The 17,047-nt window shown below is 42.4% G+C and overlaps 1 protein-coding gene across 4 annotated transcripts in view; it reads right to left on the bottom strand.

The window, feature by feature from the left end:
• Txndc16 (thioredoxin domain containing 16) overlaps positions 1–17,047 on the bottom strand; it is a 79,496-nt gene that overhangs the window by 52,508 nt on the left and 9,941 nt on the right. For 3 of the 4 annotated variants that reach the window (XM_052733464.1, XM_052733465.1, XM_052733466.1), the window contains 2 exons: positions 15,441–15,514; positions 14,578–14,652 (listed from right to left, as the gene is read on the bottom strand). In XM_052733464.1, the coding sequence (XP_052589424.1) occupies positions 14,578–14,652; positions 15,441–15,514 (149 nt within the window). Of the gene's footprint in view, positions 1–10,995; positions 11,104–14,577; positions 14,653–15,440; positions 15,515–17,047 lie in introns of those variants that run through there. The other variant, XM_052733467.1, reaches the window with a different exon arrangement.

The following is a 17,047-nucleotide window of genomic DNA, read 5'->3' as shown; positions in this document are numbered from 1 at the left end:
AAGGCTCCAGGAGCAGGACACAAAGCAGATACTATTGTGTCTAGAACAGTGAGCTTCCTACTTCACCATAATTGAGAGTATTTCTTTGTTTTATGAAGACAGTCTCTCATTCTGTAGTTCAGGCTGGTCGGACCTACTTTACTATGAAGCCCAAGTGGGCCTTCAGTTTACAGCAATCCTTCTGCCTCTGCCTCCCAAATACTGGGATTCAAGCATGAGTCAACATGTCCAGTCTACTAACAAATTCTATTTCTTCATCAAAATGATTCCTTTATTTTATTGTCTATTTCTATATAAGTTGTGCCCATGAACAAAGTTTTTCTTTTCATTTATTCTCTACATGCATACCATATTTTTATTAAGTTAATTAAAGATTTTGGAAAGTTTTTCCAGGCTCACATACTTAAGTAAGTAAAGGACCATTTAAATACTTGCAATAAGCTATTCAAATACAGCTTTCTCTCACGGGAAAACACTTTCCCTTAAACAGAAATTCTCCAACCTTTTGGGATTGAGACCCTTTTATAAGTTTAACCATTACTGATGTCCAATTTGTTTACGTATGTTATCCTGTTAATAGTTGCCAAATGGAAAGGGGGAATTTAAAAATACTTCATTTTAGAAAATAGGAACACTGCTGCATATTATCATAACTTTTTCATTTAAAAAAAAACTTCCAGAACAAAAGAAAAACTCATAAAAACAGTGTCATAGTTTTACATTTTTGCAAATCTCTTTCCTATGAAACCAATCTGCATCTACATCCACTGTGTTGTGGTACCATATGTCATATGGCCTCTGGGAACCTGTTCATGAGAAAATGCTGCAGAAAAGGGTAAGTAATGCCTGTGTCACAAGACTATGTTGACTTGGTAGTCACTCTGAAAGTGCTATTCCACATGATGTTAGCTTGAATATTTAACTATTTATTAAAGATTTATGAACTAGGAAAACGAGCTGGAGTCCCCAAGGGCAGCCTCTTGCTCTGCTTTCTGAGCATGCTCACTGTGCTGGGTACTCTGCATGCTTCCCTTATAGCCCCACCAATGGTGCTGGGGCACTGCTGCTCTACACAGGAAGTGGGCGGGCTCCACAGCATTTACCGCTGCTGCTAGAGCTGAGATTCAAATCCAGGTCTTGTGACAATAACAGGCTGACATTCCGATGTTATCACCCACCCTTTTGGGAACCAGGGGAGAAAGGTATTGCTGTATTTAATGAGGCAATTCCACGTAATTTATCTGGTAATCAAGAGAGGTTTACTTCTGGGATAACTACAGTCAATAGGGATGGGTTACAGGATCCGGGAGAGATGAGGTATCATCCAGCAGAGAACTCCAGCTTGGTCTCCCATCCAGATTCCAGGACCATGAGGTATGCAGAAGAGAGCAAGCACATATGCACCTTGAGTCTTAAGGGGGTCTCTCTTGGCCACGCCCCAGGGGCAGGTCAGCCCCAGGGGCAGGTCACAGGCAGGTGTGGCAGTTACCGGCCATCACTCTAGGGGCAATGTTTCAAGGCCAAAGCTGGAACAGCTACCCACTACAGAAATGGTCTTGCTACTTAGCCCAGGCTGGATTCAAATCTGCAGGGGCTCCTCCTTCCTCAATCTCAGGCGCTTAGATAACAAGCACTTCCCACCACACCCAGCCATCACTGACCACTCTTACAAAGTGGAAAAAGGGTGACAGCTAATGATGGGGTCAGGGGCAACCCAGACCTACACCTTTAGGCCAACACCCCAAAAATACCCTTGAGGTACTTCAAAACCAGCTGAGCATCATCCAGGGTGCTTAAAAGGATCCCATGGGAATCCTTAGCTTGGAAATTATATTCAGTGTGAACACAGCCCAAGTTTCTGGCAACAATATCACAAACTTGCTTTTCCATCCTCCCTGCTACAAGGCTTTGCTAAATGACCTGGAATCAGTTGCTTGAGATTCTGGATCAGTAGCAAGTGATAAGAAGAGCCAGGGACAGTAGAGAATGACTTGGAGAGGTGGCGGCAGGACAGGAATGCTTCGAAGGCAGTAATGTAACAGTGTTGCCGAGCACCCCAATGCAGGTAGTGCATCCAGTGCACAGCAAGAGTCCTCCCCACTTTAGCATGCCATGATTCTAACCACAACTCTGGGCTGTACGGCCTTGCAGTCCGGTTCTCCGACCCTTCAGGTCAAACTGAGATTTCCTGTATCTACTCCAAATCCTTCTGCTTCAGTCAGACCCTGGTTTCAGGGTCTGGACTACGAACGAACCCTATGTAACGCACTCACTCTGTCTTGTTTAATTTTCATGGCAAACATCTGAGATGGAACTATCATTAACCCCATTTTAAAGATCAGGCTACAGGGTTTAGAGAGGTTACTTTGCCTAATGTCCCAAAGCTCATTAAGGAGTCATTATCCATGAGACAATAATAACCAAAACTAATGACATTCATAATCTAATGGTCTCTGTGATTTTTTCCCAGTGGCTTCCTGGCTTTATTATATTCCTTAATAGGCTGATTGCCAGAATATGAGCCCTGTCTAGGGAGCTCCGGGGTCCATCCCACAAGCCTGTCTGTACTCCTTCACTTTAGTTCCAAAGAAGAACTGCTGACAGAAATGGGTTGAGGAGAAAGTCTCTCTTGGGATTTCTTGCTCTGGTAACGTGGTGAGATGGGCTGGGCTGTTCAAACTGGGGGGTTCTTTCTGCCTCATAAAGGCCTTCCCTTCCTTTGGCGATGCTCCTCCCAAGACTCCTCCATCAGAATCACCACGTAGCCTAAGACAGATGACCGGGACTGAGCAGGTGTCAGTCAAACAAAGGAACCAAGAGTCTGCTTTTCCATTTTGTTACAGTGTAGATCAATCGTCCCTTTTTCAGAAATTACAGTTGTCAGAATCCAAATTCTTTAAACAAAGTATCAGTAAAACAGTATAAGCTAATTTAGTATCCAAAATATCCCACAAGAGGAACAGGGAGTAGAAAAGGTATGATTATTTGTATGTGTGCAGAGTTTTCTTTATTCATGCTTCATTTGTTTTGTTTTTGAGATATGATTTAATAGGTAGTCCAAGATAGCTTGGCCTTCACTACATACGTAATCCAGGCTGGCTTGAACTAATTCCTTCTGCTTCAGTTTTCCAAATGATGGTGTACAGACAGAACAGCACAACACTCCCAAGAAATTACTATTATCTAGACCACCAGTCTGTGACTATCAGATTCATACAGAAAGTGACAGATTGAAAACAAGAAGTCACCTGTGAAACAGGAACTGAAAGTCCAGACACAAGCCCAGTCCTTCTCCAGCACTGCAGTCTCTTACCAGCTTACCCCTTCGAAAACAATTATGGGCCCATAAAGGAAGACTTCTGCTTCTTCCACACCCAGCAAAAGCGTGAGCTTTCCAAATTCATCAACCACCAAGCCACCATGTATTGAGCACCTAACAGATTTCACATACCACATTATGCTCCCAGGTCACAGTGTGAAGATCTAACATTAATACCAATTAATAGCACTGTGACAAATTCCCATCCAAGACAAGCAACCTTTTATTCTAACTATCCAATTAAAACCTCCATCATCAAGTTGGTGTATTTTCAAGTAATGTTTTAATGACATTTTAAATATCATTTTAAAAGCCCACATAATTGGCTATAGTGCTCCATAAGTATCTAATTTACAAATAATTAATGTGAACATTATCCTAAATTTATACTTATTTCATTCTCAGATTTTATAACTTCATTCTTTCCGAACCACATTTCTTTATATTGAAAAAAAAAAAAAAGAAGTCATTTATCAAAACTTTTGATAGTCTATTGACAAAAGGAACAGCGTTGAAGAAAAACTGTGGATCATTGTTCTCAACCAAACCATTCTACATAACAAATTCAAATGCTTTGCGAAAAAAGTAACAGCATGGCTTCCACATTTTTCATGCAAGTAAATACAAATAATCTCAAAAGCAAGCTTTTGGCTCATGGACAAATGTTTTGAAAACAATCTAAGCGTTATCTACAAATATTTCCCATCCTTAATTATAAGGCTAAGTAGAACATCTTGACCAAAAATAACTGACAAGTTGGCTGAAATTGCTGTAATGTAGCATGCACACGGATCAGTTTTGCGCACTAGCAGAGGAGAAAGGCGAACACCAACCCGGCTATAAACCCTGCCACCTACATTGGTGACCTGCCTACATGGTACAACAGTGGTTCAAAGGGTGGGAGTAACCAACCACTACCTGACTGGATGCAAGGCCCCCTCCAAGAGATGAAACCCAGGCCTGACACTGCTCAGGGAGTCGAGTACCTGAGACTAGACAGGCATGAACCTAGAGGAAAACCATACGCTATTCTTCTGCTAAAGGACTACAGCAATAAAATGACTCCTAACCACACTCTGCTCTACCCATAGATCACTATCTCGCTCGGCCATCATCAGAGAAGCTCCCACCTGCAGTAGACGGGAACAGACACACCATTGGACAATGCCCAGAGATTAGGACCTGGGAACACCCAGTCCTAAATGGGATGCCTCGAGCAAATCCCGCCCCTCAGGGCCGAGGGAATTCTGGGGAAGAGAAGGTAGACAAAGCCAGTGGGGATGGAGGACGCCAAGGAAACAAGGTCTTCTAGACACCACAGGACTGACACATATAAGAACTCACAGGGACAGTGGCGGGGTGAACAGCGTCTACACAAGTTCAAGTCAGATGGGGGTCTCACTACTGAGAGAAGTAGCCTAGAAACTGTCTCCAACTGACAACTGCTTGCAAAGGAAAAATTAAGTTTTCTCTACAGTCTCTCACTGGGTATACAAACCACACTCAAAGGCAGGCCCCAAGTAGATGGCCAACTCAAAAGGAACTCAGTGGTGTTTGGGGAGATGTTTTTGTCTCATGAGCTTTGTCTGGGCATCTTCTTTTTTTTTTTTAACCTTACTGGTTGTTTTAGTCTGTGTTCTACTGCTGTGAAGAAACACCATGATCAAAGCAACTCTTGTGAAGAAAGCATTAAATTGGGGCTTGCTTACAGTTTCAGTGGGTTAGTTCATTATTATCGTGCTGGGGAGCTTGGCAGCATGCAGGCAGGTGCCAGAGCAATAGTTGAGAGCTACATCCTGGTCCACAGGCAAAGAGAAAGACTGGCCTGGACTGGGCTTTTGGCCTGGGGTGGGCTTTTGAAACCTCAAAGCCCACCCCAGTGATAAACTTCCTCCAACAAGACCACACCTCCTAATCCCTGGTGACTAAGCATTCAAATACATAAGCCTATGGGGGCCATTCTTATTCAAACCTCCACACTGATCTTTTGCATGTGTATTATGGTTTCTGATTTTGTATTTTTATGGTTTTCTGTGTGTGCTTGTGTCTCTGCACATGTGTGCTTCTCAAGCTTTTCGTTTTGTCTTGTTTTTTCCTTTGTGTTTGCTTTGTTTCATTCTGATTTGTTTATTTTTTATCTGCCTTGTTTGTTTTCTACAGAAAGAGAGAAAGAGGTATGTGGTTAGATGGGGGGGGAGATGGGGAGGATGTGGAGGGAGACGAAACAGGAGACTGTGATCAGAATAAACTGTATGAAAAATATCTATTTTTCACTAAAAAAAATTTTGTACGCTTAAAAAGGTCAGTTAATTTTGGGTTGCCTATTTTCAGTTTAATAAAATGCTAGGTGAGAAAAATAATGTAACTATACATATATCTCATATATATAATTATACATATACCTCTTATGAATATATCAAATCCTAATAAGGTGCTAGAAGAATGTGGTTATACACATATTTTATACATGATATATACATATACATCTTATGAATAAGTATATCAAACAGCAAATAAAAGCATCCTGAAAAAAAGAACAAGACATAAACCAGTGGGAGGGAGCTGTCCAGCTATGGATTATGAAGACCACAATGGCAGGATTATGAAGACCATCTGTGTGTTAATATCCTTATGGAACACTCATGCATACAGTAAGAATATTACTGCTCAATCTAACTATAGTTTATTGCTATCATTAATACACTGTACTACTTTATTAGTGGGTATAACCTAATTTTTTCAGTTTGTTTTTAAGCTAAAAACAAACTATGTTTTAACATTTTTCAGTTTTTAAAATAAAAATTAAATACATAAAAATTAAATATAAATAAAGTAAATTCTTTTTTTTTTTTTTCAAGACAGGATTTCTCTTTGTGTAGTACTACCTGTCCTGGAACTCATTCTGTAGACCAGGCTACCCTTGAACTCACAGAGATCTGTTTGCCTCTGCCTCCCCCTCCTGAGTGCTGGAATTAAAGGCGTGCACCACCACCACTTGGCCAAAATTAGAATAAACTCCTTAGGGTCAAAGAGCACAACTATAAAGACACAAAAGATCAGTGGTCTCTTGGAGTGGGGCACAAATGTTCCAGGACAGTGAGAAAGCTGTGTGGTCTACAACGACTGATTCAGTTCTTGACACATTTATTCAAACCCACAGAATACGCAACATGTAGAGTGAATCCTAATGTAACTTGTGGACTTTGGGTGAATATCATGTGTCAGCAGGCAGGGATTAGATCATTTGCCTAGCTTATCCAAGGGTCAGATCCCCAAAACCACCAGAGAAAAGAAATACGTTGCCGGGCGGTGGTGGCGCACGCCTTTAATCCCAGCACTCGGGAGGCAGAGGCAGGCGGATCTCTGTGAGTTCGAGGCCAGCCTGGTCTCCAAAGTAAGTGCTAGGAAAGGTGCAAAGCTACACAGAGAAACCCTGTCTCGAAAAACTAAAAAAATAAAAATAAAATAAAAATAAGATAAGAAATACGTCACTAGAAACTGACTTACTGCTAACAAGTGATGCTCCAATCTGGCGGGAAAGGGGATAAAGGAGAGATCTCTGTGCTTTCCTCGTCTTTTTTTTTTTTTTTTTTTTTTTGCTATGAAACTAAAAGCGATCTTTCAAAGAAGAAATGTCTTTTAAAAACAAACAAAAACACCACGATTGAAGGACACAGACGATACTTTAACAACGGAAAAACATCATAGTCTAGGATGGGAGGATCCACTCTTAAGATGTCAGCTGTCCCTAAGATAACATAAATTGAACATCAGCAGAATTTAGATAGAGTTGGGGAAGGGGAAAAACTGCATCGGCTAATTTTAAATGGCATATGAAAACAAAATAAGCATGCATTTCTGAAAACAAAAATATGCAAAGGCCTAAACCTTTCATATATATTAGAAACTCTACAAATTGAACCAGTGGTACTGACATACAGACAAACCAGTGAGGCATGGCTCAGAAATAGAGCTCCACACATGTCAGAGTTTTATGTAAACCACAACACCTCAAATCCTGAACAAAACTCCACTATTTCAGTTGTGCTGGGGCATCAAAGTAGCCACCTGGATCATACATTCCTCATACCATTCACCATGGCAAATTCCAAACAGATTTTAATCTCAAACATTAAATATTTAAGATTTCATATTTCTATGTCTTCATAACATACATAATTTATAAATACGTTTATAACATATCATTTTAAAATATATTTACTCTTAAATGTAAAATAGAAACAATTCTAGAAGAAACTCACCCACACAAACACAATCTACTGATCTCTAGGATCAAAGGCAATTCAATAAAGAAAGGATAATCTTTTTAACAAAAGGTGCTGGAAAACTGACCATGTACATGCAAAAATGTAGAAGACACTGACTCTACATCTTATACGGTCCATACGTGGTGGATTGCCTGTAATCCCAGTATAGGCTGACAGAGGTGAAGGCAAAAGGATCAGAAGTTCAAGGTCATCCTTGGCTACATAGTAAGTCTGAGACCAGCCTGGGCTGCATAACACCCTGTGTCTCCAAAGAAACCAAAAGTTGGTGACTTGGGATTGGTAACTCATTTTAAAATATAGTATCAAAAGTATAATCCATTAAAAATATTGTTAGGTTCAACTCCACTGTTTAAAAAAATATCTGTATGCCAGGCGGTGGCGCACACCTTTAATCCCAGCACTTGGGAGGCAGAGCCAGGTGGATCTCTGTGAATTCGAGGCCAGCCTGGTCTACAGAGCGAGCTACAGGACAGGCACCAAAACAACACGGAGAAACCCTGTCTCAAAAAACAAAAAAACAAAAAAAAAAAACAAAAAACAAAAAATGTGCTCTGGAAGAAAAAAAAACTATTAAAAGAACAGAGGAAAAGCCACAAACTGAAAGAAAGTATCTAACAAAACATGTATCTGATAAAATGTTTCAATCTAAACATATAACAACCCAATTTAAAAAGTGGGTCAAGTATTTGGACAGCACACCAAATAGCAGATAGCCAGTCAGCATCTGAAAGGATGTTCATGACCCTAGGAAGGACACATGGATCACCCAGCGAAGGAGAAATAGATGAGATCTTCATGAGCAAACTAGGGGTGAGGGAGGTTAATGGAGGGCAAGGGACGGGGGATGAGAACATAGGGGAACGGGAGGTTTGAGCTGGAACAGGGACAGTGTGGGAGAACAAGGAGAGAGATACCATGATAAATGAAGACATCATTGGACTAGGGAGAAACAGAGTACTAGGGAAGTTCCCAGAAATCCACAAGGATGACCCCACCATAGACTACTGGCAATAGTCGAGAGGGTGCCTGAGCTGGCCTACTCTGGTGATTAGATGGCTGAATACCCTAACTGTCATCATAGAGCCCTCATTCAGTGACTGATGGAAGCAGATGCAGAGATCCACGGCCAGGTGCCAGGCTGAGCTCCAGGAGTCCAATCAATGAGAGAGAGGAAGGATTCTATGAGCAAGGGACATGGAGACCATGATGGGAAAAAGTAAAGAGCCAAACTAGTGGAAATGCATGAACTGTGGACCAATAGCTGAGGAGGCCCCATGGTACTGGACTAGGCCCTCTGGACAGGCAAGACAGCTGTTTAGCTTAAACTGTTTAGGGGGCCCCCAGGCAGTGGGATCAGAACCCATCCCTAGTACATGAGCCGGCTTTGTGGAGCCTAGTGCCTATGATGGGACACCTTGCATAGCCTTGGTGCAGGGAGGAGGGGCTTGGACCTGCCTCAACTCAATGTACCAGGCTCTGCGGACTCCCCATGGGAGACCTTGCCTTAGAGGAGATGGGAATGGGGGGTGAGTTTGGGGGAAAGGCTGGGGGGCAAGAGGAGGGAGGAGAGGGGAATCTGTGGTTGGTATATAAAATGAATAGAAAAATCTCTTAATAAAAAAAATGTTCACAATGAGATGTCACTACACATAATAAGGACACAGAGAAACCAGAACTCTCTCATTACAAAACCTGGGATGGCAGTTTGGCTGTTTCGTACAAATTTAACATTGCAATCCCCAAGTCTTACTCTTATGTATTTATAAACAAAGGGGGGAACACATATCTACACCAAAAATTTATACATCGATGTTTATAGCAGCCTTATTCATAGTTACCAAAACTCAGAAGGAACTAGTATGCTTAGCAGGTGAATGGGTGAACAGGCGAACATCCATACCAAAGAATACTACTCAGTTATAAAAAGGAATGAACCAACAAACCATGAGGACATGTAGTCATTTATATATTGCGTAAGTAAAAGAAGCCAGTATGTAAAAGCTGCATGCTGTGTGGTTCATCAAGTGATACTGTACAGAGGGAAAAGTCACAGGAACAATACAAGTATCAGTTATGAAGGGGAACAGAATTTTGGAGCAATGAAACTATTGTGCAGAACACTGCAATTGTCTAAACATTTGCACACAGCACAGAGTGAATATCTATGTTTATTTAGTTAATATTGGTTCACTAAATATAACAGTATCACATTTACCATTTATTAGGAAAACCATGTATGGAGAGGAAAGACATGGAAACTCTCTACACTGTGAGTTTAATTTCTTATAGCTTTAAACAGTGTATCAACTGAAAACCTCAAAATGGCTGAATTTCTTTGTAACAATGGCATAAGGAAGACCATTGTTCAACTTAAAGCCCAAAGTCAAAAAACAAGATAAATTTGACCACACAATCTTAAGAAGACCACAGTGGCGAATTTCAAAAGAAATTCTGGAATTCTGCTTCCTTTACATAAGAGAAATGGCCTAGAAATCAAGTTTAAAACACAACAGAAGGCCAGTCAGAAAATATTAAGCAATATTTCAATTCTATGATGATCATTGCGCAAATACAAAGTGTATGACAAAGGAAAAAGCTGCTTGCTGAGCACAGGGTATTTTAGACTAATGGCTTTAACCCATAAAAACAGAATGACAAATTGAAAAAGCCTATTCCTTTTTCATGGCAGTTTACAAAGTACAGCCACGTTATCTGGCGCCGTCACTCAGTATTTAAATATCATTATTGGAGAATGTCATGCAACACTGTATTCCACAAGTCTTTTTATTATGTTCAAAGTGAGAATGAAGGAACTGCCTCCCTGATTTCTACTTCTTGACTTCCTTTCCTCCATTTCTTCTTCCCCTCAGTGGTTTTGGCCTCAATGTCCCCTCGATGGCCTGTGTCTGCGATGCCTCGCTGTCCTGTCAGAGGCTGCAGCTCTTGCAACTGCCTGAGACTGTTAGAGGACAGCCATCGTTGTCAATGGCTCTCCTTCCTTGTCTACTGCAGATGGTGACCAGCCTGGATCTGGGTAGTACGCATGGGCAGGATGAAGAAGAAGTCAAGCATTTGGTAGTTTTGCTGACCGTTACTGAATTAACTGTTGCTAAGCCCAGCTATTTTCTCATGGTGAGCATCAAGAAGAACACCACTCCTTTACTTCCCTACTTGTTACAGTGGCCACTCAGCAGTTTCTACACGTGCTAAAACTGGTCAGGTTCTGTGTTGGTTCAGCTGGACAATAAGCCCAAACCCAAAGTCATGGTGGAGACTTAATTAGGGCTGGATACTTAGTGGTAAAAACTTGCCGAAGCAAGTGCCCTGAGTTCAATCTCTACACACTAGTAAGGGGGCAAGAAAACAAAGGAAAAAGATTTTATTCACCTACTGTGACATACAGAAAGGGCCTAACTCCACAACGGTCTTGATTCTTTGTAACAATCAATAGCCAGGTGCACGTGGTGCAGACACAAGCACCACAAGCAATCGTTGCGTCTGCCAAAACTCTTCCAAAGGGCTCCTCCTTACGGCCTCTTCTGTGGTCCAGGGAGGCAGGGGTAACAAGCAAGTGTTAGGAGTGACTCAAAATGTCCAGAAAATAAAAATTTTAAAAAGCAGCTTTTATCAAGGGCCTCTGACAACAACCTCTTAACAGAAGTGCCTGGAAGGTGACTTAGCCGAGGTCTGAAATAAGGAGCCTCAAAAAGGGAAACATACATAGGAGGAACATTATATGGACCCAACAGGTTATATTTAGGAATATATACGTGTATATGAATATGTATATGCATGCGGCAACAATTAGTAAACAGAGAGAAAGAGAGATCATGAATTTAAAGGTGATCAGGGAAGGATGTATGGTAGGAGGAAAGGGAAGGGAGATATGTTGTAATTAAATTATAATCTCAAAAATAAACAACTGAAAAAAAGGTGGGTGCATGGGCCTGAATGCAGCGGCACATATTAGCCCAACTAGTCTAAAGTGAGCTCGTCAGCTGTGGATATGGGCCTGGGTACCTGAGTGTGAGGGTCATGAAAACTGCGCCAATAATAAAAGGTTTCTGAAAGCCAACAGCAACAAGTAATTCAAAACCAAACACCTAGCGGACCCAGGTGCTTCCGGGAGTACCTACCACTTCACGGCAGCCTCAGTGCAGAACACACGCTCTCCACTGAGACTGCCAGCACACCAGGCGATGCCAAAGCATGCTGACTGAACTGCCCGGGGGCACATTCAAGACTACGCTACAACCTGCCTTCTTCACGTGTCACACACACTCCAGCAAAACTCCTCTCTCCACACTATTTCCAACTCCATGTCTGTCACACATTTCCCCATTTTCCTCTTCATCAGGCATTTGCTCTTAAAGATGTATCACATCTGCTACTCTCTTCAGGAAGCCCACTCAGTAACTACCTACCCTCTACCTAGACGTGATTTGTCCCTTCCCTAGGCATCTATCAACCCTTGGGCATACACGCTTCTAGTGTTATACTTATCACATCATATCTTCTACATCTACCTCCATGAGAAAATACGAAGTTTCTCAAGAACAGAAGCCACGGCCTATTCGGCATCCCCAATGTCTAACAAATGTCTGGCATGTAGCAGGAACACGGTAAACAAATGACATGTGGAATTTGTGTTCTCTAAGTCAGCACTGGGAATGCACCACTCCCACAAAAGGACATCAACAATCTCCTCAGCCCAGTGCTTTGGGTGACCGGCTCCTCAGCATCCACAGCCTCTCCTGAGCTAGGACCTGACTGATTGAAAACTCTGGGCCATGAGGTGTCCAGTGTGGACCCACTCTGAAGTCTAGTGTCAGACTTGGATTCATACTTTAAGGAATGGCAATCTTAGTGCCCCCTATCCCTTAAGCAATCTTTTTCTTCACCCCTCTTTCTGGGTTCAAAACTGTTGTCAGCTATCTACTGGGGGATGAATAACAGCAAAACTGGTAGTTTCCTGAGAAGAGCAGCATTGTCTTCTGTTTTAGCTTTCTGTTGAACTGCATTCGACCCCTTTGGAATTCCTTCTTCACAAGGCCATCTTTCAGGATACAGCTCAGGACACTGTAAGACTCTCTTTATATTCAATGTCCAGAACTAGAAAGTCTACAGAGACAAAGTATAAGGGGGGCCTGTTAGGGGTGGGACACAGGGAAATGGGAGACAATGAGCCAGGGTTCTTTTTAAAGTGAGAAAAACTGAAATTGATCATGGTGATGGTTGTATATATCAGTAAATATACTAAAAACCACTGAGCTGTAGACTTGAACAGTCTATTAATTATATCTCAATAAACTATTTCCTAAAAAGAAAAAGGTCATCTTTCACCTATTAACTGGCCTTAGGGCTTGTCCTAGCTAGTTTTATGTTAACTTGACACAAGGTAGGGTTATCTGAAGGAAGGGAAACTCAATTGAGAAAATGACTTCATAAGATCTGGCCCAGGTAAGCTTGGATCCCAGGCCAGAAGGTTCCGTGCCAGGGAACTGAGTCATCCTCACAAAACTCCCATCACAGACTCTTTGGCACTGACTGAGCAGGCCCATCCGCAAACTCCAGAAAAGTCAGGCTAGCGTGAGAAGGAGACGAGGTACTTTTAAAATCCTAGGGGAAACAGCAAAGCTGAGTATCTACCTGCAACCACCTACCACCTGGAGCGGAGGGTATCCTGGGGTGCATACACTAATGTGTGTGTGTGTGTGTCCTGAGAGGCATTCAATGATACTGGGTGTGTGTATGTGTCCTGAAATGCATACACTGACACCTAGATGGGTGTGTGTGTGCGTGTGTGTCCCCTGAGATGCATACACTGACACCTAGATGGGTGTGTGTGTGTGTGTGTGTGTCCCCTGAGATGCATACACTGATACCTAGATGGGTGTGTGTGCGTGTGTGTGTCCCCTGAGATGCATACACTGACACCTAGATGGGTGTGTGTGTGTGTGTGTGTGTGTCCCCTGAGATGCATACACTGACACCTAGATGTGTGTGTGTGTGTGTGTGTGTGTGTGTGTGTGTGTGTGTGTGTGTCCCCTGAGATGCACACACTGACACCTAGATGGGTGTGTGTGTGTGTGTGTGTGTGTCCCCTGAGATGCATACACTGACACCTAGATGGGTGTGTGTGTGTGTGTGTGTCCCCTGAGATGCATACACTGACACCTAGATGGGTGTGTGTGTGTGTGTGTGTCCCCTGAGATGCATACACTGACACCTAGATGGGTGTGTGTGTGTTCTGAGATGCACACACTGACACCTGGATGGGTGTTTGTGCGTATGTGTGTCCCGAGATGCATACACTAACACCCAGTGTGTCCTGAGATGCATACAATGACACCCAGGTGTGTGTGTCTGTGTGTGTGTGTCCCCTGAGGTGCACACACTGACTGACACCCATCTCTAGAGTGGTGTGCTTCAGAGGTGGGGCTTTGAGGAAAGATTCGATCATGAAAGTGGGTCCGTAATGGATGAAATTAATAGCCTCATAAAAGAAACCTCAGATATCCAGGTTCCTCTGCTCTGAGAGGACATGGGGAGAACAAAGCCTTCTAAGAGGTGCAGACCCTCATCTGACATCAAATCAGCCAGTAATCTGACACTGGACTTCCAGCCTCCAAAACTGTGAAAAGTAAAATTCTGCTTTCTACACCACCTGGCCTGTGGATTTTGTTACAGCGGCCCAGACAGAATAAGATATCTAGTACATACTCATTGCACTAACAAACCAAAAAGCAACTGTATGATCATTGGGTCCCATTAAGAAAATCCTCCAAACAGAGCGTGTATTCCTGTGTTTATTGTCAATGAAAAAAATGTTAGACCCTTGAGATGATAAACCAGTGATGTGTATGAAACCTATGCCTATAAATAGGTTAAAACTCCAAAATATCTTCAATGACTGTGGTTCTCAAAAGTGAGCTCACCAATAAGCAAGTGAGTGTCCCCTGTACTTACAAGAGAACATGGGCGACGATGGCATTCACGTCAAACAAGGTGTCCGTGGGGAATTCCCTGAGCAGTATGTTGCCTCTAGAAAGGGTTTGAAGAACACGTTACTGAAGTACCTCCTCACACTCCAATTTGCTTAGGTATCTAATATTAAGTTCTTGGATGTGAGAGCCTATGTCTTGTCTGTGTACCTCATACACCTCTCAGGCTGTTGGTACATAATATTCTCAAGTATATACCAGGGATACACTCACGTACGTTCATCTTGAAAAGTTTAGGACCTGTACTTGGCAAAATAATAGTAGTAATAATAATTATAGGAAACAAATATAAATCGAAAAGATACATCCTAATAACACTCCATCACATGCAGATTTCCAAATTGGCTTGGGAAGGAAACAAGGATGTGAGAGAAGAGTTTCCTGAGCAAACAGGCTCTCTCTACTTCCTAGGCCACCTCTGCAGGATAAGATGGCAGACTCAGCCGTAGGGGAACCGATACTCAGACCCCAGCGGATGGATCCTTCACGAGGAAAGGGTCAATGGATGGATCCCTCACGAGGAAAGGGTTCCCAACATGGAGCTCACAGAGCCACACAGAACCATCAATCTGCTGTGCCTCCCGCCTGACATTCTAGTAGGAATTTACAGAAGACTCTCAGGGAATACTGGATTACTCTCCAGTTTTTGTAAAGAAGAAAATTAAAGCGCAGAATGGTTAACGACAAATCTATTCCTAGGATTTCTACTAAACTTCCTAAGTCCCCACTAAAGACCACGTTACTCTGGCTCAGTGATGTGCTATGTGCTCTTAAATAGTCTAAAACGATCGCTCTGCATTAGTATGTCACACTGCCAGGGGAGCTTACCTGAATAAATACGCTTTCATCAAACCCTCTTCTTTCCCACAGTACCTTGACGCTTCTTCCTGGACACAGTTAACCTGTAAAAGATTATATTCGGGGTTTAAGGTATGCGTCGCAGGGTCAAGTTTCACGGTTAGGAAGACAAGGAGATGAAACATTACCACCTGTCTCCAGGCTAAAGTCTGCCTCTCGCTTTTCCTGACTCAATGCTTTCACTGCTCACACAGGTGCTCGAGGAAACCACAGAAAGGAACCATACCGTTCTCTGCTACTCAAAATGATACTTAATTTTCCACAAGTTTACATTTAACTCAAATCCTCAAAGCAATCAGGAGGTAAGGAGGTGAAACAGGAAGGGAACGCTTACGACAAGATAACCACGCAAGAAAACCAAAAAGCAGAGGCTTAGGGTGGGGCTCGGAGGTAGAGTGAGTGCCTAGCAGAGAGAACCTAAGCTGGGTCTATGACAGCAACTCTGCACCTGCGCACAAGTGTGGCCCGTAACCAAGTCCATCAACCCCTCTACTTTTATTAACAGAACCACGCTTCAAAAAAAAAAATAAAGTGTTATATTAAAAAGCTTTTTTAGCCTCCACAGCGGGTCAGGATGGCCACAGGGTACACGTGGCACCAGGAGATGTCACTGTGTGAGAATTCACCGACAGGTCTCAAAAGGAGACTGACAGCTTCTCTCTCAATAAGAATACTAGAGTACCAGTGGCGATCACAAGCACGGGCACCTTTACACCATTCGCTAAAATGGTACAATGGAAAGATAAACCAAGTGTCCGGTGTTAGAGCAGCCACACCAAGCCCAGACAGCTCACAAGCCAGACTTCTATGAGGAAATGTCGGAGACCAGCCATGAAAATAAGACAGAAGGTAAGAGGGTACAAAATAAGGAGGCAGGAATGTAAGTACAGCTCAAGGACTGGGACCTGGAGGGAAGCCATGGGAACTTAAGAGGCTGGTCATGAATGGAATACTATGAAGAGTGACTGTGTGCACGCACAACCACACAGAAGCAAGCCATGAGGAGAGAGCACACATTCCCAGCTAGGGGGACAAACGGCCACCAATGTAACTAACCTAAACAAAGGCTGGAGGGGCGGGTCATTTTGTCCTGAATTTGGTTAAGGGTTCTGTTTGCTTTGATGGAGTGGGGTTTTTGTTCTTGCTAGCTTAATTTATTTATGCAGAATTTGAGGAAACGGAATGAAATCTGTTTGTTAAAAAAAATTATAAAAGGGGAACTGACAGGAAAGATATAAGGAACAGAAAATGAGAATTAAGTCAGCTACAGCAAAAAGAACTTTAGTGTACATAAGTTTTTAACTTTCTAGTCCAAAGAAAAGGAATGCTTGATGTTATGACAAGAGATCCATGTACTCATTCACGATAGTCTGAAGAGCTACCATTATGTTAGTCCCAGGGGATACAGTTAAGTCCCAAATGAAAAACTTTATTTTGAACTTACATTTTAAAAGTATAAACATTAAGCAATCAATATATAAAGCTAAGTATCATACATAAAAAGAGTAAAGGGACAGAATACAGCGGACCATTTGAGACAGATAACCCAGGAGGGCTTCTCTGAGGAGGTGACCTTG

The sequence above is a fragment of the Peromyscus californicus genome, unplaced genomic scaffold (assembly GCF_007827085.1).
Source record: "Peromyscus californicus insignis strain IS unplaced genomic scaffold, ASM782708v3 Scaffold_12__1_contigs__length_115047231, whole genome shotgun sequence".
NCBI lineage: Eukaryota > Metazoa > Chordata > Mammalia > Rodentia > Cricetidae > Peromyscus > Peromyscus californicus.
The sequence above is the reverse complement of the archived record's forward strand: the minus strand, read 5'-3'. Positions and strand labels throughout refer to the sequence as shown.